Source organism: Leptonychotes weddellii, chromosome 16, assembly GCF_054177405.1.
Source record: "Leptonychotes weddellii isolate Sample4059 chromosome 16, ASM5417740v2, whole genome shotgun sequence".
In the NCBI taxonomy this organism is placed as follows: domain Eukaryota; kingdom Metazoa; phylum Chordata; class Mammalia; order Carnivora; family Phocidae; genus Leptonychotes; species Leptonychotes weddellii.
This window is the reverse complement of record NC_138384.1, coordinates 48,453,379-48,474,985: the sequence shown is the minus strand read 5'-3', so window position 1 is coordinate 48,474,985 and position 21,607 is coordinate 48,453,379. Positions and strand designations below refer to the sequence as shown.

General features: G+C 60.4%; 3 protein-coding genes across 9 annotated transcripts; 1 reads left to right on the top strand and 2 right to left on the bottom strand.

Moving 5' to 3' along the window:
• Positions 1-613: 613 nt before the first annotated feature.
• LENG8 (leukocyte receptor cluster member 8) lies at positions 614-12,725 on the top strand. Of its 7 annotated transcripts, XM_031038073.2 has the most exons (17): positions 614-764; positions 2,112-2,204; positions 2,912-3,086; positions 3,905-4,006; positions 4,720-4,830; positions 5,688-5,940; positions 6,159-6,300; positions 6,536-6,724; positions 6,995-7,015; positions 7,122-7,400; positions 7,496-7,636; positions 7,751-8,036; positions 8,579-8,680; positions 8,758-8,826; positions 8,914-9,043; positions 9,127-9,334; positions 11,458-12,725. In XM_031038073.2, exons 2-17 carry the CDS (start codon positions 2,167-2,169, stop codon positions 11,618-11,620), a joined length of 2,409 nt encoding a protein of 802 aa, XP_030893933.1. In that variant the 5' UTR covers positions 614-764; positions 2,112-2,166; the 3' UTR covers positions 11,621-12,725. The 7 variants fall into 7 exon arrangements, with proteins under 7 accessions (XP_030893933.1, XP_030893934.1, XP_030893932.2 ...); XM_031038074.2 differs by lacking the exon at positions 6,995-7,015; XM_031038072.2 differs by having other exon boundaries at positions 7,559-7,636; positions 9,127-12,725.
• LENG9 (leukocyte receptor cluster member 9) lies at positions 12,613-14,278 on the bottom strand. Its single transcript, XM_081807308.1, has one exon. The coding sequence runs from the start codon at positions 14,266-14,268 to the stop codon at positions 12,811-12,813; it is 1,458 nt and encodes a 485-aa protein (XP_081663434.1). The 5' UTR covers positions 14,269-14,278; the 3' UTR covers positions 12,613-12,810.
• A 1,194-nt stretch (positions 14,279-15,472) lies between these two features.
• On the bottom strand, positions 15,473-20,019 carry LOC115943981 (cdc42 effector protein 5). The gene is made up of 3 exons (XM_081807309.1): positions 19,765-20,019; positions 19,385-19,512; positions 15,473-16,010 (listed from the first exon to the last, which is right to left on the bottom strand). Exon 3 carries the CDS (start codon positions 16,008-16,010, stop codon positions 15,549-15,551), a length of 462 nt encoding a protein of 153 aa, XP_081663435.1. The 5' UTR covers positions 19,385-19,512; positions 19,765-20,019; the 3' UTR covers positions 15,473-15,548.
• Between the last annotated feature and the right edge of the window lie 1,588 nt (positions 20,020-21,607).

Below are 21,607 nucleotides of genomic sequence, written 5' to 3'. Positions count from 1 at the left end.
CTGCCCTCCTGTACACACCTATCCGCTCGGCCCCGGACCCCCACCTGCCCTCCTGTACACACCTATCCGCTCGGCCCCGGACCCCCACCTGCCCACCTGTGCACACCTATCCGCTCAACCCCGGACCCCGCACACGTCCACTCCACCGCAGCCATCTGCCCCAGCCATGGTCCCCCTGTAGTCCCCAGCTCCCCAGGCTCTGCCGGTCGCCCGCCTCCGTGCGTTTGCAGGCGCCGCGTCCTCTGCCACGGGCGCCTCTGCAATTTTATGTACCAGGGAAGCTCCCCTTCCCGGCTGGAGGCTGCTTTCACCCCCTTTCTCCGACTTCACCATGCTCTGCCCTGGGCTTCCACATCGCTGTACAGAGATAGTCTTACAACCCTCCTCACGTCAGCTTGTAGCTGGAAACAACAATGGCTACCACTCACTGAGCCAAAATAGGGCTGCGTGCTCGGGCACAGGGCCGGCGGACTCCGCCGCGCGTGTCCCCTCGGGGCCACCGTCCCCACCCTGTCTTCCGGCTTGCCTTAAAAGCCCACGCGTCCTTGCGTAAGCGGAGGGCGGGCCCAAGTCAAGCCCGCGGCACCCATTGGCGGTGCAGGGTCGAGGGAGGTGGGGCGAGGTCTCCGCCTGACGTCAGGACGCCACGGTCAGAACGTCGAAGCCCAAGAAAGACAAGAACCAGCCGGGTCGCGAGCAGTTCCGCGGCCGTGTCGCTGTCTCCTTGGGCCGCTGCTGACGAGTCCAGGGGGCGGACGGCTGAGGTGGGTGTGGGGAGCGGCGGGCGGGCGGGCGGGGACGGCATCTCCTTCCGGCCCTACGCCCAGCGGGTCCCGAGGCCTGGTGGGCCGTCGCAGCAACGGACGCCGCGCGCGAGCGACGATTGGGTGTGGCGGGCACGGGCGGCCACTGCGCCTGCGCGCCCGCGCGCCTGCGCCGTCGGCGGGGCTCCCCGCCCCCGCTCTCGGAATTCCTGGGTCCCGAGCGCCCCTTCTCAGCCCCCATTGACCGGGCCGTTCCACCGGGAGGATGGCGTTGCCCCGGCGACGCGCGGCTCCGGAGCCGCGTTCTCCCCGCTGGAGCCGTGGTGTCCACGCGCGGCGCGGCCGGGCGGTGACTCGGGAGTGGGTCGCCAGCGTCCGGGCGGGCTCTGCTTCCACCTGGCGCCACTGCCCTCTCGGGGCTCCCGGGACGGCCAGGTGCCCCTCGCGTCCGGTGCCCATGAGGCACGCCCGCTGTCTCCCTGCGCTGTCCCCCGCTCGTCCCCTCCTGCCTCTCCCCGCCCCTTCCCGAGCTTGCTTGTTCGGGGCGTCTTCCAGGCTCCCGTTCCTGTCCGTCCCCTCACTTGCCGTAGGACCGTCGGGGTCTCCGGCGGGGACTCGCCTCGGAGCCCACCCAGGCTTCTCAGCCCCCCAGGTGTAGGCCCCAAGGCAGCCCTCGCTTTCTGGCAGGCCCCCCGCCCCACTCGGAGTTTCCGGCAAGTGGTTTGGACGGGGTGAGGCATCTCCAGCGCTCCGTCTCCGGAGCCTCCAGCGCTCCGTCTCCGGAGCCCCCAGCCCGCGGGGCTTGTTTCTAACAGCACTCTCCTGAGAGCTTCCCGAGAGCGCGCGTCTTCCCTTCCGGGCTCCCCGTGCGCCCTCGGGGCTTCTCCTCGTTTCCCGGAGTGACTTCTGGAGTTGTTTTCCTCTGGAGTTCTCTCTAGATTCTCTCTTTACAAACTTTGCTCTGCTTCCTCTCAGGAGCTGTTTTTCCTTCTGGAATGCTTTGTAGCCCTTGCTTGAGGTCCCTCCACCCCCTCCCGCCCTCTGTGCCGGGGTTTCCCTCGGGCCTTCCCTCTTCTCTTAGGGGTTTCAGGTCCTTCTCTTCCCTTTTGGGAGATTCCTTCAGCCTTCCCCGTTTTCAGATCCTTCCTGTTCCACCCAGAGCACTGCAGGGAGGAGAAGGCCTTCCCCTCACACAGAAGCCCTTTTCTTTTATTCCATCAGTGAGTCCTCTTTCACGGACACTCCTTTTCTGCCTGGCTTCTCATGAGCTCATCTCCTTCTCTTCCCCACTTTGTGACTTTTTCTTGCTCCTCCTTGAGTCTCCCTAACTCCTTTTTTTTCTCATAGACAGTGAGAAAGCAGTCTGGCTCCTGAGGTCCACCCCTTATGCCCCAAGGTCCAGATGGCGGCCAACGTGGGTGATCAACGTAGCACAGATTGGTTAGTGTGGCTCGAGGGACAGAGGCCGGAGGGGAGGGCAAGAGGAAGCAGGACCCACTGTTGTCCTCTGGGACGGGAGGTCCCCTAGCGCTCCTTGTGGGTGGAGTGCGGATGAGCTCCTTCTCTGGCCACGAGGATAGAGGGAAGCATTTGGTTGTAATGTGGACAGTCAGGTTTTCCTTCATCTCTCTGAGCGTCTTGTTTTCACGGTACAGTGCTTATTTCTCAAAATTGGGATGATTCATTCCATGAACTGTGATTAAGGCACAGTCTCCAACACTTTATACTCTCATTTATCAATTTGTTAATATCTTGTTTTTTTCCAAAACAGAGTGATGATAACCTGCTGGCTGGGGGGGGTGTCAGAATTGACTCATAAACCATTTAGACCTAGTAGGTACCAGGGGCTATGTTAACTTCTTTGGATCCTGGTATTTTTATTTGGTATTTAGCAACTGCTGTGTATCAGGTACTTGGAAAAGTGCCTTAGGTCTCTATCTGTAGTTGGATTTTTCCTCACAGGAAGGCGTGAGACAGAAAGCCATTGTCAGCATATTATAGATCAAAATATATCCTAGACTTAAAAATTTAGATTCCAGTAGGTAGTAGGAGGGAGTTTAGGATTCAAGTCCTGGTATGTGCCTGTCTGCATTTTGCCCACTGTGTACAGGGGGAGAAAAGACTGACTCGATGTCCCTTCTTTGCAGGTCTTCTCAGTACAGCATGGTGGCCGGGGCAGGCAGAGAGAACGGCATGGAGGCTCCTATGCATGAGAACCCAGAGTGGGAGAAGGCCCGCCAGGCTCTGGCCAGCATCAGCAAAGCAGGAGCCGCCGGCAGCTCTGCCAAGGCCAGCAGCAATGGGCCTGTTGCCAGTGCCCAAGTGAGAAGGCACCCAGGACCTGGGTGTCCTGAGTGGGGGTTGCTGGGGAGGGAGACGCTTGGTGTTCTCTGGTATCACAAGGACAGGGTGCCCTGAAGATCTTCTAGGAGCCTCAGATGGGGGGGCACCACATGGTCCTTGTCCCTGGGAATCCAGCCTGAAGAGGGGATGTGCCCTGGGTCCCTGAGGTGCCCCGAGTCCACGGGTAGAGGCTGTGACTCTTGGAGAGAGGTGGACCCAGTTGTGTCCTCAGCAGTTAGCCACCAGTAATTAGACACATTTGGGGGCCACAGGGTATGTGGGCTCCTGCTACCAGTGCTGACGGCACACGTGTCTCTGCAGTACGTGGCTCAGGCGGGGGCCACGGCACCGTGCTCACGGCACACGTGTCTCTCCCCCGCAGTACGTGGCTCAGGCGGGGGCCACGGCACCGTGCTCACGGCACACGTGTCTCTCCCCCGCAGTACATGGCTCAGCAGGGCCACGGCACCGTGCTCACGGCACACGTGTCTCTCCCCCGCAGTACGTGGCTCAGGCGGGGGCCACGGCACCGTGCTCACGGCACACGTGTCTCCCCCCCGCAGTATGTGGCTCAGCGGGGCCACGGCACCGTGCTCACGGCACACGTGTCTCTCCCCACAGTACGTGGCTCAGCGGGGCCACGGCACCGTGCTCACGGCACACCTGTCTCCCCCCCGCAGTACGTGGCTCAGCGGGGCCACGGCACCGTGCTCACGGCACACGTGTCTCCCCCCCGCAGTACGTGGCTCAGCGGGGCCACGGCACCGTGCTCACGGCACGCGTGTCTCTCCCCGCAGTACGTGGCTCAGGCGGAGGCCTCGGCCCTGCAGCAGCAGCAGTATTACCAGTGGTACCAGCAGTACAGCTACGCCTACCCGTATAGCTACTACTACCCCATGGTGAGCGCCCAGCCCTGCAGGGACCGGTGGGAGGCGGGTGCTGGGAGTGGGAGCCGGCGGGCGGGTTCCAGCGGCCAGGGGAGGGCTTGAAGACGGCAGTGCAGCTTCCGAAACTTGCCACTAGCACACTGCCCCCGTGGTCCAGCTGAGAGCCCTTCCCAGGTCCAAGTCCTGCCTTCTCTGCTGCTGGTCACTCCTCTCCCCTGCGACGTCCCCCTCTGCTGTAGCTCCCTTCCCGCACCCCCCTGTCTCTCTGCCCCCCCACCTTGCAGAGGGTTCCCAGGTCCTGCCTCAGGGAGCCCTTTTCTCTGACCGACGGGATTAGTTAGAGCAGTATTCTGCCGCACCCCGGTTTGCTTTCACGGAGCGTACTGCCTGACCCGCTCTGTATCTGTCCGCAGCTGTGCACATTTTGAGCGTAGACTTCAGTAGCGCGTGGATTTTCACGTTTTATTTTTGGTTCTGTTGTGGTGTTTAGGAAAGTTGGTGCTCAGTATAACTATTTGTTAAATAGAGAATGGAATCGAAAGAGGTTTTCATTGTATTTTAGTTGTTTTTAACGCAACAGAATTTGGCGCGTTTACACAGTGGAGAGTAATAGAAAGGGGTGAGGGAGAAGTGGAGCATCATGGGTTATGTACGGCTCCTGAGCAGGCAGGAGAAGGGGGAGGGGATTGGGCCTCCACCGACCCGCGTTTCTGTGCCTTTGGCAGAGCATGTACCAGAGCTACGGTTCTCCCTCCCAGTATGGCATGGCCAGCTCGTACGGCTCCGCCACACCCCAGCAGCCATCGGCACCCCAGCACCAGGGGGCTCTGAACCAGGTAACGCCCCCACCCAGCTCCGTGGCACGTTCAAGAAGGGGAATGTAGTGTTTGTGAGTGGGCGGGCAGTGGGGATGCCTGCATTTTTTAAGCTGCCCACTCCCTGGTTTCTCTCCTGCCGAGCAACTCTTGATCTGATAACGAGGAGGGCAAAGCATGGCTTTTGAAACCAGGATGGGTTTAGGACTTGGGCAAGGCCTGGGGGCTCGGTGTTGGGGTGCAGTGGGAGCAGTTTGCAGCATGGCAGCCTGTCTTCTGAGTTTTCCCCCAGCACGTGCACACATACATGCACCATCACACACGCAGTTTGGCCTTGCACTTAGCGTGCTGTGTGGAGGAGTGTGGAGCTGATGCAGGGAAGGTGGATAGATCTGGGCTGGGATCCCAGCTTCCCATCCAGTGGTGTCATTACCAGTCACGTGATCTGTCTGCATCTCAGCCAGTCCTGTCAAGTGGGAAGGATCATCACTTCACAGGGCCCCTGAGAACGTGTGTAATCACGTGTGGGTCTCGATTGGCACGCACGATGTGCTCAGATAGTAACCCCGGGTGGGTGCACTGTCGGGGCGGCCCTCCCTAGGAGGTGGACGGCAGGGTTTAATGCCCACTGCTGCCGCCCGGCAGCTGGGGGCCATGGGAGAGCAGCTCAGGGTCTGAGCCGGAGTCCTCTCAGCTGTGAAGAGTGTGGGCAGTAACTCTCCGTTCCTCAGGGAGTCGCTCTGAGCGCCCAGGGCAATGAGATGTGGGAGGGTCTCGGTGCGGGGTTGGGAGCTAAGTGATGCCATGATCGTGAGGACAGTGTGAGAGCCAGCACAGGGAGCTCTACTCCTGTCCTCAGCACCTGCTTCCTCCACCAGCCCCCAGTCCCTGGCATGGAAGAAAGTATGTCCTACCAGGCCCCCCCTCAGCAGCTGCCGGCAGCCCAGCCCCCTCAGCCCTCCAACGCCCCGCATGGGGCTCATACTCTGAACAGCGGCCCCCAGCCTGGAACAGCCCCAGCCACACAGCACAGCCAAGCAGGGCCTGCCTCGGGCCAGGCCTATGGGCCACACACCTACTCCGAGCCTGCCAAGCCCAAGAAGGGCCAACAGCTGTGGAACCGGATGAAGCGTAAGTTGGCGGTAGACTTGGGAAGAAGAGAGGGCGTGGGGGGCTGGACCTTACAGAGCCAAGCGTGGGGTGCTTCTGGGTATCGTGGTCATCCCTAGGCTTAGGGTGCACCTGCCCTGGAGCCCTTTGCTGGAGCTTGGCGTCTCCCATTCCTGGGGATAGGGCAGCCTGAGGTGGGCCAGGGTAAGGTCTAACCCCAGCTTTTGCGGCTCTCACAGCAGCCCCTGGGACTGGTGGTCTCAAGTTCAACATCCAGAAACGGCCCTTTGCTGTCACCAGCCAGAGCTTCAGCTCCCCCTCAGAGGGCCAGCACAGCAGCTTCGGCCCCCAGCCCAACCCCGAGAAAGCCCAGAACCACAGGTGATGGCCGTCCCCTTGCTCTTGTCCCAGCTCCCTTGCCTGTGCAGTCAGCCTGCACCCCGAGCCTCAGTCTGCTCTTCCAGAATGGGGAGGGGTCCCTCCCTCAGGGTTGCCGTGGACACGAAATGAGAGGGAAAAAGAAGACGCTCGAGTTGTGTCTGGTGCGTGTCTGCTCTGTGAGCAGTAGCGATGACGGGCTTTTCTGCCGGCTGAGTCCCACATCTGCCCTCCCTAGGGCGAGCCTGTCCGGGAAGCCCGACGATTGGCCACAGGACATGAAGGAGTATGTGGAGCGCTGCTTCACTGCCTGCGAATCGGAGGAGGACAAGGACCGGACGGAGAAGCTGCTCAAGGAGCTGCTGCAGGCCCGGCTGCAGGACGGTTCGGCCTACACCATTGACTGGAGCCGGGAACCCCTGCCAGGGTTAGTCCAGGCTGGGGATGGGGAGGAGGGCGATTCTGGGTGCTGAAGTGGAGACCTACAGACTTAGGTACCTGAAGCCCCGAGAATGAGCGGGAAGGTTAGCTCCCGGGGGGGGAAGGCCAGGAGGGTAGAGCAGAGGTCCAGGCGCTGCCTGGGGGTGCAGTCCTGGGGTGGGGTGCAGGCCGTGAAGGCTGGCGAGTGCACAGTATTTAGCTGCGAAGAGTACTCTCTAGACAGAGAAAACGTTGGGTTTGCCTCCCATTTTTGCAGTGTATTAGCTGAGTCGCCTGGGTAAGTTCCTTTCCTGCCTGAGGCTGTGTGTTCCTGGGGCGGCTGGCAGATGTTGGGGATGGTGGGGGCGCTGGGTTGGTGATGCCCTGCCCTGCTATATCCTCAGGCTGACTCGGGAGCCTGTGGCTGAGAGCCCCAAGAAGAAGCGGTGGGAGGCCCCTAGCAGCCTTCATCCTCCCAGGGGGGCAGGCTCAGCGACAAGGGGCGGGGGTGCCCAGTCCCAGCGAGGGACACCAGGGGCTGGGGGTGCTGGCCGAGCCCGGGGCAGCAGCTTCGCCAAGTTTGGCAACCGCAATGTCTTCATGAAGGACAACAGCTCTTCCTCCAGCACGGACTCCCGCTCCCGTTCCTCCTCCCGGTCCCCCACTCGCCACTTCCGCCGCAGGTACGGGGACTGGGGGCTTGGGGGCTTGGGGGTGGGGGGAGGGGCGTGGGGGGAGGGGCCGCTTCAGGCCTTACCTCCCTGCTGCTTCTGTGCAGTGACTCCCACTCGGATTCAGACAGTTCTTACTCAGGGAATGAGTGTCACCCTGTGGGTCGCAGGAACCCCCCCGCGAAGGGCCGAGGAGGTCGGGGGGCCCACATGGACCGGGGCCGAGGCAGGGCACAGCGTGGGAAGAGGTGAGACTCTGGGCGGGTGGCCAGGGGGGTGGGGCTGAGATCGGGGTTCTTGGGGTGCAGTGGGAGGGGCAGGCTGTGACATCTGCCTTGTTCACCCCTGACCTCCTTTTTCAGGCACGATCTCGGTCCCACCAAGCGCAGCCGCAAAAAGATGGCCGCACTAGAGTGCGAGGACCCTGAGCGTGAGCTGAAGAAGCAGAAGCGGGCGGCCCGCTTCCAGCACGGACATTCCCGCCGCCTGCGCCTCGAGCCCCTGGTGCTGCAGATGGGCAGCCTGGAGAGCAGTGGTGCTGACCCAGACTGGCAGGAACTTCAGATCGTGGGCACCTGCCCTGACATCACCAAGCACTACCTGCGTCTCACCTGCGCCCCCGACCCATCCACTGTGCGCCCTGTGGCAGTAAGTGCCTGGGATGGGCAAGTCCTCCCTGCAGGGCGGCTGCTAGCACGAGGCCGTGGCAACCACACGGGAAGGATGGCAGAGACTGCACCCGAGGCTGTGGTGTGGTGGGAGGGGCCTGGGAGCTCTGTGAGAGGTGACTTGAGGACAGAACTTGTGTTTGGAAGACTAAGTCCGGGTCGTGTGGCCTCATCGGGAGACTTGCTCTGAGCCTCCATCTCCTCAGGAAGCGGCCTTCCCAGGCCAGCTTGTCTGAGGCGGGGACGATCAGGCTCCCGTGTCCTTTGGCTGAGGCCGCAGCAGCAGCATGGTTCATGTTCCGTCCCAGGGGACACACTGACGTGGGCAGCTGAGGTCGGGAGTGGTTACTCTTGCCAGATGTGTTGGGTTCTTTTTAAAGTCGGTAGTTAAGTTATGAAACGAGTCTGATGTTGCCGCCTTCGTGTTAGAATACTGAGTTGGGGGAGGTGTAGTGGGTTTTAGCGATGGCTTTGCTCACTCTGCTGAAATTTTTCTGAGCCATCGTTTGGTTTCCTTCTCAGGTTTTGAAAAAGTCTCTGTGCATGGTCAAGTCCCACTGGAAAGAGAAGCAAGACTACGCCTTTGCCTGCGAGCAGATGAAGTCGATTCGGCAGGACCTGACGGTGAGGGGGCTGCTGGGAGGGCCTGTGGTGGGAGAGCCCCGCCCTGCGGTGGCCTCACTGCTCTCCTGCCGTTCCAGGTGCAAGGTGTGCGGACGGAGTTCACGGTGGAGGTGTACGAGACGCACGCCCGCATCGCCTTGGAGAAGGTGAGTGCGGTGCTGAGGCCCTTCCGGGTTCTTCCTGGGCTCCCCGTCCCGGCCTCACGGTCTCTCTCTCCGTGCCCCGGGCTCCAGGGCGACCATGAGGAGTTCAACCAGTGCCAGACGCAGCTCAAGTCGCTGTACGCCGAGAACCTGCCAGGCAACGTGGGCGAGTTCACTGCTTACCGCGTCCTCTACTACATCTTCACCAAGAACTCAGGAGGTGAGAGAGGCTGCCGGACGGACGGGGTGGCCCCAGGCCCCCGGGGTTGGGCGGTACTGATCCTCTTCTGTCTCGGGCCGCAGACATCACCACGGAGCTGGCGTACCTGACTCGGGAACTGAAGGCAGACCCCTGTGTGGCTCACGCCTTGGCACTGAGGGCGGCCTGGGCTCTGGGCAACTACCACCGCTTCTTCCGGCTCTACTGTCATGCACCCTGCATGTCTGGGTACCTGGTGGACAAGTTTGCAGACCGGGAGCGCAAAGCTGCCCTCAAGGCGATGATCAAAACGTATGTGAAGCTGGGTTCTCCCCTGCTCCCTCTGCTCTGCCGGCCCCGCCGCTGCCTTCTTTCCCCACTTCCTTCCTCCCTCTGCACACTCGTGGGCTGTCCGGCTTCCAGCTCCCGTGCCCTGGACACCGGTCCTCTGTCCCCATGTCTTCTTTCTACACGTACCCTGCTCCCCAGCCCCTCCCACTTCCCTTCCCACTGTTGGCCCCCTGTCTCCCTAGGCCTGCCTCTGCATCTCCCTTCTTCCCCATTCTGTCTCGCTGCTCCAGGGTTCCCTCTCCACCCCCGAGTCTCTATTTCTCCTGCTCGCGTCACCCTGGACCCTGGTTTGTTTTCTTGCTCTGGGCTCTTGGTTTCCTCCCTCGGTCTCTGTTCACCTTTCACGGCTCTCCTGACATTGAGTCCCACTCGGTAGAGACAAACTAGGAAAGATGGCTGTGCTCTTGGTAGCTTCTGATCTAACGGGACCAAGACCCCATTCCAACTCGAGCTACTTTAAGAGGATAGAAAACATGTAGGGAGGCAGGTGTGATGTGGGCACAAGCCAGATCAGGGACTGTGTGTAAAAAGAGTAAGCTCTCTGTACGTTAGTTCCCTGTGTTGCGTGCGTGTGCATGGTGGGCAACTTGTGGTTCTGCCGGGGGTGAGATGCCCCAGGTGACGTAAGGAGGTGTCAGGTGACCTCTTTTGTTGGCACAAGTAGGGGCTGCTACTGGTGTCCAGTGGGTAGAGGCTAGGGATGCTGCTCAGCCTCCTGCAGGGCCCAGGATGCCCCACAACAGAGAATCGGCCCCAGTGTCAGTCTTGCCAAGGTTGAGAACCCTCAGTCAGAGGTTGGTAGGTCCAAGGGGCCACATTAGTTAGCTTAGGAGCCACAGGAATGGTGTCGGACTGGGGAGGGACAGTCACACTGAAGTTAGGAAACACACTCCAGGATCCGATTTGGGTCCAGATTTAAGGCAGAGGCTGAGCCAGGGCAGGAGCCGCAGAAGTAGACAAGGATGTGGGACAGAAACGTGAAGGCGACAGGATACACAGGATCTGGTTATCTACCTGGGAGTGACAGGGAGGTGGGCTGTCTAAAGGCCCCGTGGGCTGTCCCGGAGTCTGCCCTCCGCAGCGGGATAGCAGCTCCCAAGCTTCTGTGTGGCTCCCAGGGGTGTCGTGTGGGCCGGTCACTGTTGTGGTTAGTCCATATGTGCTGGGTCTTGGTTGGGGCCACCGCTGTGAAGGTGCCTTGTAGGAGGGGCCTTGGCCTACACTGGCCACCCGCTCTCATTCCCCCCGTCCTTAGCAGACGAGCCCCTCCCTCCCAGAGCCCCCAGAACAGGTTTTTGCAGGGTGGCCAGGAGGCCAGCTCCCTTGTGGGGAGAAATAGGCTCTCTCGTGCTCCCATGGATATCCAGAGCTGTGATGGAGCGCGGGCTCGAGGCAGGACTGGGTCACGTCCTTTGTGCGGCATCCTCCCTGTGTGATGCCGGCCAGGTGGCTTTGCCTGTGGAGCTCGGTTCCCTCAGCGTCTGTTTCTAAAGGGTAGGGGGATGCAGTTTCTGGGAGAGAATTCAGCAGGTTAACAGCCAGTTGCCAGCACACGCGAGTCTTCTTAGCAACTGCAAGTGACTGTTGCCAGCGTGTAACAGGCGTTGGCTGACCCTGTGCCGGGCATTCCTGAGGCACTTTGACCCAGGCAGGGGGCACAGCCAGGGTGGGTCCCCCAGAGTAGCTGTCAGACCTGCCAACCCATGCCCACCCCCATCCCCTCGGGTCACTCCCTCTGCCTGGCCCCCTGCCCTTGGGCCACAGCGGGCCCTCTTCTGAGGGACTGCTCAGGCCCTTGAGCAGCGGAAGAGCCAGCTGGGCCCTTCCCTCCCATCCCCTCTCCTTGGTCCCCCCGTACAGGTAAGTGAGGGTGAAGGGGGGCACAGCCGGGGCTGGGGCCACCAGCCCCACCCCGGGCCCCCCCAAGCCCTGGAGGTGGGGAGGCTGGGTGGGGAGGGGTAAGAGGTCAGGTAACGTGCTGAGGAAACCCTTTGGGTGCCCTAAGGGGGGGCACCCACTCCCTGCTCGTGGGGCCCTCCCCTGCCCGCCGCCCGCCTCATCACATTCTCCTCTTGTCTCCGTAGCTTCCGCCCTGCGCTGCCAGTCTCCTACCTGCAGGCCGAGCTGGCCTTCGAGGGCGAGGCCGCCTGCCGGGCCTTCCTAGAGCCCCTGGGCCTGGCATACACGGGCCCGGACAACGCCAGCATCGACTGCCGCCTCAGCCTGGCGCAGCTGTCAGCCTTCTGAGCACCAGCGCGGATGGGGGCGGGGTGGGGGCAGGGCTGTGGCCCCCCAGCGCCACCTTTGCCGATTTTGTTTTTGAGCCATGGACTTGGGTTGTAAATTAATTCGTGGGGAGTGGGCTCCAGGAAGAGCCACCATCCCTGTCCCCGTTTTCCTACCGGGGAGTCTGTACAGAGATTTTTTCTACATTTTTATTTTTTGCCTCAGAGGGACGGGATTGGGGGAGGAGGGGGTGGGACAGCGGAGGGTTGGGGGCGTGGTCTGTAGGCTGCTCTGTGTCCAGCTGGCACCCCCACTAATGCTGTCTCAGTGTTTTCTCTCTCTCTCTCTCGAGCTTGTACTCCGGTACCGACCTGGCACCCTGGCCCATCCCATGCCGGGGGGGCCAGAAGAAGACAGGCCGCTCCGCCCGTGCCCGCCCCGGCGGGGGCACCAGCACGCAGCCCGCCACCCGCCACCTGCCCGCCTCACCACAGACTCTTGTTGCCCAGCCCTCCGGGGCCTCAGTGTTCGGGGCTAGGGGAGCTGTGTAGAGACTGTGCCCCGCCCTCAGCCCCCCACGCCAGAAATGCCGCCGCCAAGCCGCCGGCACGTCCACGCCGACCCTGCGCACTGAGGACTCCGGAGGCCATCGCGGGACCTCGGCCGGGCCGCCTCGTCCGCAGTTGTATTAAGTTGTCTCCGTGTCCCTCCTCCCTCCACCCCCGTGTTTCTTCTGTTTTTTTTTCCTTCCCTCCCTCCTCCTCCTGCTTCCCACCCTTCTTTGGTTCAGCACAGGTAAAACGGTTACCCTCCCTCCCTTGCCTTCATGGATCACCAGCTCACGTCATGTTTCCTTCTCTTTTCTTTTTGTGTGTGTTTATTTAAGTTATTTTTCTTCCTCCCCTTTTTCTTTTTGCCCCCCCCCCCCTTCTGCCATGTAACTGGAGGATGTGCGATGAGTTGGCAAACAGCTGGACTGTCAGGCTGCTTTTTTTCCAGATGTTCCTCCTCTGCTTCCCTCCCTTCCCTCTCCCCCTCCCTTCTCCTTCCTTCATTCTTTCCTTGGATCACTGAGCACCATTTGGAAGCTTGAGAGAAACCAAAATTAAAGAGAGAGAGAGAGAGAGCACTTTGTCCCTTCCTGCTTGGCCTGGATCTTCCCAGGTTCTTTGGGGTTGAGCGCGGTCTCCTGCAGAGGTCTGGGGGGACCGTCATCCCAGGGGCAGCTCAGCCAGAGGCTGGTAGGTGTCCCCTGCCCTGCCTATGCGGCACAGCCAGACTTCCCCTAGGGTCTGGCTCCCCAGCTCCTGCCTTGGGCTGAACCCAGGCTGCGGGAGGCCGACTTGCGATCCGTGGGGCACCTTGGCTAGGGTGATGTGGGGGTGTAGCCCCTCTAGGGGCTGTACTACTCTGAGCCCCTCGGCTTCCAGCCTCTGTCTCAGCACTTGGGCCGTATCTTCCAGGGAGGGGGAGGGGGGGGCACAGAGCACATGCTGCCCCAGGAGAAGCAGGCTCCTAAAGCTCAGCTGCGGGGGTGCCTGAAATCCTGGGGCCAGGAGCGCGCGTCTTAGTGCACCCACTGCGGCGGCTACCTCCCCGGGGCCTGTCAGCCTCAGGAGGGCTAGTGTCAGGTGTAGGGCCCCCGCGGGTACCACGAACGCAGCACACGAGGGTGCGGCTCGAACCAGCTCTTCCTGGGCCTTGGCCACCCCCGCCTGCAGCCCGGGATCAGTCACCATGAGAGCCACAAAATGCGTGGGGCGGGGCTGGCGAGGCGCGGCGGCCCCGGCTCCAGCCGTCCCTCTGCCTTCCGAGGGCCAGGCGCCAGGACCCCACTCTGCTTCCGTCTCCGGAAAACCTCGTGCGGGGGTTCGTCCCGGCGCTGCCTGTGCCGCCCCACTGTGTGGCTCCGTGGCCCTGCCCGTGGCGGCCGGCTTCAGCACCCTTTCCAGCGCTGTCCACGGGGAAGCCTGGCCTTCGGCCCTGCGCCGCTCCCTGGCCTCCAGCCCGGTTCCGGTGTCAGCGGGAGCGGCAGCGACCCCTCCGTGCGCGCCCCCGCCGCCGCGGGCGTCCTCAGCGCTGCGCGCGCCCCCGCCGCCATGCGCGTCTGCGCCGTCGTGCGCGTCCTCGCCGCCGCCGTGGGTGTCCTCACATCCGTCCTGCGCGTCCTCGCCGCCGTCGTGCGCGCCCCCGCCGCCCAGCGCGTCCAGGATGGTGGGCCCGCGGCCCGCCGCCGAGCCCGAGCCGAAGACGAGGTCGGTGCGCGAGGCGCGGTCCCACACGATGCGGCCGCGGAAGCGGAAGTAGCGCACCCGGTGCTGCGGCACGGCCAGGACTCCGGGCCCAAGCGCCGCCAGCGGCTCGTCCCAGCAGAAGGCGCCGAAAGGCTCCTCGCGCACGCCTAGGAAGCGGTCGGCGTAGCCCACCGAGAAGTCGGCCGGGTCGAGGCGCGGGTCCCAGCGGATGCGCTGGATGACGGCCGCGGCCGTGCGCAGCGGCGGTTTCTTGGCCCCGGCCCCGGCCCCGGCCTCGGCCCCGGCCCCGCGCCGAGACGGCGCCGGCGCCCCCGGGTGGGGCTGGCGGCAGCGGGCGCCGAAGCGGCAGCGGCCCTCCAGGAAGAAGCGGCAGGCCGGCGGCGCCGCGGGCTCGGCCGCGGGGACCGCCGCCATGGGAGCGGGGTGCGGGGGGAGCCTCGCCAGGACGTCACCGGCCGCGCCCCGTTCCCGCCGCCCTGGGAGCCGCGCACGCGCGCTCGCGGGGCCTCCGATCACCGGCCTGGCGGGGGGCTCCGTGCGCACGGTGTCCTCGGGGAGCCTGACCGCGCCTGCGCGGCCCATGCGCGTGTGTGGCCCTCCTCGGTCCAAAGGGCCTACGGGCACCGCCCGCGGGGTGACCGACTCCCTCAGTGCCCTCGAGGACCCGGACCCGCCCCACCGCGGGTCCACAAGGTTTACAGGTGCGACCACGCCCTTTTGGGCCGCCCTCGGCTACGCTCCGCGTGTACGACCCCGCCTCCTCCAGGTTCTTCGCTGGGCTGGCTCCGCCCTTACCTAGGGGTGATTCCGCCCCTCGCCTAAAGGTTGGCACGTGCTGCCCCGCCCTCCCGCCCCTTGTGGGTCGTGCCCTCGGCCGGACAACTGTACCCCAGCAGGGCGCAAACTAGGTAGCCCTGACTTGGGACGCCGCTGCCCCCCTCGGGCCGACACACCTTTCCGAGGGGGGTGTGACTCCCCCACCGGGACCCTGCCTCTTCCCAACCACTTTCCTGCGCGGCCGCTCACAGGGTAAGGGCAGCTCGCCTCGAGGGGTTCACTGGATACGCGGGCCGGGAGTCAGGCTCCCGGAGCCACTGCACTGGGCCCCAGGGAGCGAATCTAGCCAGCCCCCTGGAGCGAGTCACGTGGCCCCCGGGATCGAGTCAGCGGACCCCCTGCAGCGAGTCAGGCCGGACCCCGGGAGCGTCAGCGGGTCCCCTGCAGCGAGTCAGGCCGAGCCCCGCCCCCCCGGGAGCGAGTCAGGTGGGCCCCCCTAGAGTGCGTCAGTGGGCCCCCGGGAGCAAGTCAGGCCGGGCCTTGGGCCAGGTCTGGCAGGCCAGGCGCTCTGTCAAAATTGATGAATGAATGGCTGTGAAGCGGCCACGTTGGGACACCGCCCCTGAAAGGGGCACCGTGTAACCACGCCCCCCGCAGTTAAAGGGGCCACATCCCACCACACCAGGCCCACCGTCCGATCTCGACCTTCGTCCAGTCTCTGCGGGGAAAGAGCTACAGGTGATACACACCTGGTCCTTAAAGGCGCCGGGACCCCATCACCGATCCCCCTTGCCCCTCCACCCCGTCTTCTCTTCCCACGTGCAAAGTGAAGAGACAGAACTCGGGGCAAAGACCTTAGCCGTTTATGTATAAAGAAGTAGGATGCCGGACGGTAAACGCATCGGAAACAGGGGTGCCTACAGGCCGATGACGTCGTCCAGCTCGAGATCCGCGTTGGGGCGGCAGTGGGCCCTGGAGTGCTGTGCCCCGGAGCCGGGGTCCAAATCGGGCTTGGCGGCAGCGGCCCCCGGGCGCTCCGCGTCCATGACGCCCAGCACCGCGTCCAGCATGGAGGGGCCCAAATCCAGGTGGAAGGACAGCAGCGGGTCGGCGGGCGCGGGCGCGCGGAGGGCAGGCGGCGGGGGCTGCGGCACGGCGGGCGGCGGCGCGGAGCGCGGGGCCCCGGCGGGCGGCGCCCGGGGCTCGGGAGGCGGCCCGCCGCCGTGACGGCTCAGGAACGAAGTGTCCCCGAAGGCGTCGCCGCCGCGCCCCACGTGCAGCGTGTGCCGGAAGTCGCCGAGCGGCGCGGAGATGGACAGGGCGCCGCGCTCCGGCCGCTTCTTGGGCTGCGCGGGGCCCAGCTGCTTCAGAACCGGCATCTGCGGGGATGGGGTCGGGGTGGGGACGGGTCAGCGCCGCCTCCGCCCGGAGGGGGCGACCCAGCCCACGTCCCCACCCTGGGCCTAGACAGCGGTTCAGAGGATGCTCTCCCAAACGACAGGACGGCAGATGGTGGCGGGAAACGGCGTCTTCGGAGGCCCTAAGTCACAGACTGCAATTTAGGTCCGCCCGTGACCACCGCGCGCCATGCTGATTCCACTAAGAACTAATATCACAGCCCTCCTACCGGCCGGGCAACAGGCAACATGCTTCACCAACTCTTCCAAGTGTCTCCTAAGCTTGGCAGAGAAACTCCAGCTTCTCCGAGGCCCCTTCCCTGAAGACAGGGCTGACTTTGTCCACCAAGTGCCTAGGGCCCACCACATTTCTAGAGGCCCCCCAAAATGTTACAGGGTTTTAACTTATTTTAAAATGTGTGGATTATGTCTGTCTTTACACCAACACAGTTATAAAATATAAATAGATATGTATGCATGCAAGCTTTGCCTAGGGCACCCACAAGTCATAATGCAGGTCTGCCTAAAACCTCAAATTCAGGTTCAGGGTGGGCCTGGGCATCTATAGACTTGTACAACATTTTACAATTCGAGTTATTTGCTTTTGAAAGGGACAATATAATGTGGGGTTTTTTTTGCTTTTTTTTTTTTTTGCAAATTTTTCTATTTATTTCTCTAAAAATAGCAAGAGTGGCATAAATTTGAAACTGGCAGCTAGTCCCCTATAAACTTGGTGTGCGATTGTCTCATGGCTGCCCTGGCTTCTACGGTAAATATGGTAAATTGCCAACATTTGCCTATATCCTGGAACCTGGCTGTTTTTATGGAACTTCTGGGAAGGACTTTGATGACCTTGTACTTTTGTTTTAACAGTCACTGTTATCATAATAATAATAAAAAATCTTTCTGTTTGAATTGAAGCCCCACCCTTTCTTTGCCAGCTGTATGATTGGGATAAATTATGTGGTTTCTCTATGTCTGTTTCCTCTCTGTAAAATGGATAAAATAACACTACCTTCCTTGCAGGGCACATAGAAAATCTCAATTAAAGACAACTATATTTGTAATAGTGCCAGCTAATTAGTAGTGCTAGTGCTGGGGGCGGGGGGAGGGGAGGATGTTTCCTCAAATAACTATAGAACAAGATCAAGATTTGATAAAATCCTATGAAAAAGTCAAAGCAGCCAGCACCATTCTTTTAGTAACTAGCACCCTGGGAAATATCACTGATAATGCAGAGAAAAATTAAAGCTAAGAGGATTTAAAATAATTATAGTTGGATGTGTTCTGAGGATCGCCCGTTACCCTATCCCAACACACACACACACACACACACACACTTTATATTTATTTCTCTGGGAAAACCAGTCTTGATTTACCACCTCTGTAGTGTTTCTCAAACTTCTCTGACCTCAGCCTAGATGAATAAATATATTTTAACGGCAACGTGACACACAATCACCTCTCCTCTCCACACCACCCCCCAAGGGAAACAAACATTTTATGAAACAAGACTTACAACATGCTAGGCACTCAGATATTTTCAATTCTAATCTATTTTATTTTTTTAAATGCTTACCTCTGCTCATTAATAAATCTCAATCCACAGTTTAAAAAAAGAAAAACAAAAACAAAAACAAAAAACAACCCTCTCTCCATGCTAGCGGTGCCCGGCCTTACTCTGCAGTGAGTTGCAGGTGAAAAGAACACAACTCAGCCAAATGCCTAGGTTTCCATCTGGTTGTGTGTGTGTGTGTGTGTGGCTTTGGGCAAGCTACTTAACCTTTTTGACTTCATTTCCTCCTCTCCAAAATGGAACATAGGAATATAGGATGTTCCTGTAACACTTCCTAGTCTCTGCAAGATTGGTCGGATGTTGCCAGTAAAGTCTTGGCAATACCCAGGACACAGCAAAAGTTCAATAAAATGCTCAGTGGCCACCTGGGATCATTCTCCCATGTCCCAGAGAAGGACACACTCAGAGAGGGCATGTGACTTGCCCAAGGTCACAAAGCCAGTTCTGTGGGACCCCGGAGCCTAGACTTAGCACTTCCACTGCCTGCTGCCTCTTGAACTGACCCTCCCCGCCCCCCCCTCCCCGACAGCTCTCTGCCACTTGGCTCTTCTCCCTGCCCATACCCTAGTTTGTCCCTCATCCCATCCTTCTGTTGCCCTACCAGGGCACCAACGCCACAATGCCACTGTCATTTTCCAGTGCCTGGCCAAACACACCTGCCATTTCCTTTCCGTGGGACCCTGAACTCACTTCCTCAACCTTAAACCTCAGTTTAGTCCACTGAAAAACGGAGTCAGAATGCCTGTTTGCTAGGGGTACTTGTGAAGTGTAGTCACGATGCTGATGTTGTATGTCCTAAGCACTTATTCTGGGCCAGGTAGGGGACCTAAGTGCATTACTCAAATAAACAAATTCATTCAATCCTCAGAACGACTCAGCTTTACAGAGGTGGTGGCTGAGGCACAGAGAGGTAGAGTAAGTTGCCCTGGGTCACACAGCAATAAATGTTGGGGGCTGGTTTTGGAAACCAGGCAGAGTCTAAACCTGATGAGAGTCTAAAGATGATATCCTATTGTTCATAGCCCCCCTTGGATAGGGTGGGTGGGTGTGCATCCCCATGGAAACAATGTTTCCATATCCAGGGATTTCCTACACCCCTGACCATGTTTGTTTGCCTTTCTTTCCTTTTTTCCATCCCAGACAGAGAATAATGAGTTAGAAATCGTTTCTGAGTGCGGCCTCTTCTTGCCAGCTCTGAGGGCCTCGGGCAAGTCACTCCACTTCGGAGTGACTCGAACCTCAGGGTCCTCTTAAATAGAGGGCTCTAACCTCCCTCTAGCAGAGTTGTGTGCTTGATGCAATGAGGTCATGCTAGGAAAAAACCCCCTCAGCCGGCCAGGGCTCCTACAGAGGGGCTGTTGTTAGTGACAAACGCCCAAGGGGCAGAGCGTGCAGGAGCGAGGGCGGGACCCCGAGGGGCCCTAGCCCTGCGACTCGAGGCTCGGCGGAGCCGCCCTCCTCCTACCTCCCTCCGCCCCAGCTGCGGGAGTGGAGGGCACAGCTGGTTCACCTCTGTCCTCTCCGGCCCCAGCCCCGCCAAGACGGAAATAACCGCCCGCTCCACACCCGGCCCGACCGGTTCTCGGCTCTGGGGGGAGGCGGCGAGGTGGGCGGAGCGGGGCCCGGGAGGGGGAGACCCCCGCCCGTGGGCTCGCCGCACTTCCTCGGGCCACGTGGCTGCCTCCCGGACTTGAGCGCCCGCGGTCCCTTTGCCCGTCTGTCCCGCGTCCCTCCGGACCTGACCCGGGACCCCGGGGCCCGGCTCCCCGCGGCCCCTTACCTCTTGGTCCTCGCTGAGTGGGGCAGGCGCGCTCTCAGGCTTAGACTGGGGGACCCCCCCCCCTCCTTGGTTCGGAGCCCACCTCCGCCTCCGAGGCCTTCTTCCTTCTTCTTCCGGGCGGTTCTCACCTGGCAAAGGAAGTATCATGCGGAACCTGGAGGGGGGTCCAGGACCCAGGCGCCCGGGTCGACAGTGCCGCCTCCTCAGGACATTCCCCCCGCCTCAGGTCCCAGGAGTCCTGCCTCCTACCTTTCTTACTGTTCAGACCCAGGAGTCAGAGGTTCCCAAGCCCCCCTCCCTCAGGCCCTGGGGTCCAGGCCTCAGACCCAGGAGCCCGGGCCCCACCCCTGGCAGGTCCTGGCATCGGGTCTCTTCTTTACCTGCACCGGGGACCGAAGTGTCAGCCCCTCTCGGGGGCCATAGTAGGAACCCAAACGGGCCGCGGAGTCACCGACCAGGCCACCTCAGTCCGTCTGGGGCAGAGAGGGTTAAGGCGCAGGCCCCTCCCAAGCCTTCCTTATCCCCCAAAAGTTTGCCTCTAGGATTTAAAGGACTCGAAAGCAGCGGTGGAAAAGCTGAGGCCTCCGGGCAGAGTGTGGGGGCGGGACGAGGCCCGGACTGGGTGTGCACAGAGGACACGCAGAAGGGGTGGGGGATGGCCAGGGCGCGCCCCCCAGCCCGGCCCCTCCCCCTGCCCAGCTTGGAATTTCCTGAAGCTGGGGAAGTCTGGTTGTTTAGAAGAGTAATTTCTTCCAGATTGCAGCGGTTGGAGGAGAGAGAGAGAGAGAATGTGTGTGTAGAGGGAGGACGGGTGAGAGGAAGGGAGAGGGACAGAGGGAGACAGAGTGTAAGAGAGAGAAAGAAACAGACTGGGTCCCTGAGTCCGCAGGAGGATGGAGGTAGTCTTCAAGGGGCAACTCTGACCCTGCTTTGGAGAGTTTCCTGGATGACTATCCCTGCCTGGAGCTGCTCATAGGAAGGTCATTACAGGACTCTGAGCGCTTGTGCCTTTTGGTGACAAGAAGAGTCGCACATCCGAGTGTTGGGAAGATCCGCCCCAGTGTGAGGCAGGGCCTTCCTTGCGAGGAGAGCAGAGTCCCCAGGGAGGAGGCTGGCTCAGGCGTGAGCTGGGGCTGGGGCTGTGGGGCTGCAGAAGAGAGTCAGTCTCACAGATCACAAGGAAGTGCAGCTTGAACGAAATCTCCAAGAAGTGGCAGGTTCTAGGGCAGAAGAGAGAAGGAAGAAAGCTCAGAGCAGGCTGGGAGGCCAGGTGAAGCAGAGGGCTCCAAGGTCTCTAAAGTGGAGTTCTTTTTGCCTGGAGAGATCAGCTCAAAAGCCACTGGACACTGGCGTACTGAACCAGGCAGGGTATGGGACAGGATAGCAGGTCAGATCCAGGTACTAGAAAGTTCCCTCTGGGATTCATGAGAGGGAGGGACTGACTGGAGCAAGGCTGCGATTCAAATCCAGAGCAAAATTTAGGCGTGTGTGTTGGGTGAAGAAGGTTACACAAAACTCAGTAACCAAGATAAATAATATATTTAAATATAGATTTTTATTAAATATTTTATGGATGTTAAAGTCACATAACATAAAAGGAACTATTTAAAAGCGGTGTTTGGGGCGCCTGGGTGGCTCAGTTGGTTAAGCGACTGCCTTCGGCTCAGGTCATGATCCTGGAGTCCCGGGATCGAGTTCTGCATCAGGCTCCCCGCTCAGTGGGGAGTCTGCTTCTCCCTCTCCCTTGTGTTCTCTCTCTGTGTCTCTCAAATAAAATAAAAAAATAAATCTTAAAAAAAAAAACTTCAAGTAAAGACAGGATCAGGGTTGTGATGAGCTGTATTGGATCCTGGGGACAAAAAGGAAAATCAGTCACATGGATGCCATCTTCATTTAAAACTTTGATATTTTGTTCATCATGGTTGTGTCATTGATTCTTTTTGTTGCATTTATTCATTTGTTGTGTCACATTGTTGTCAATCTTGGTTACTGACTCTTTGATGTTGCCTTTATTTATTTATTATTATTATTATTATTATTTTGCGTCACCCTCCTCCTGGCCCTGGCTGGGAGGCTGTGAGGCTAGGTGCAGGGACCCTGGGGAGGAGCCTAAGTTGGAGCAGGGGCCATGAGGATGGAGAGGAAGTACAACCAAAAGGGATTTGGGTAGGCTTACTTGGACTTGAGAACCAAGACGGACAGGATTTGCAGGAGAGAGGAGAG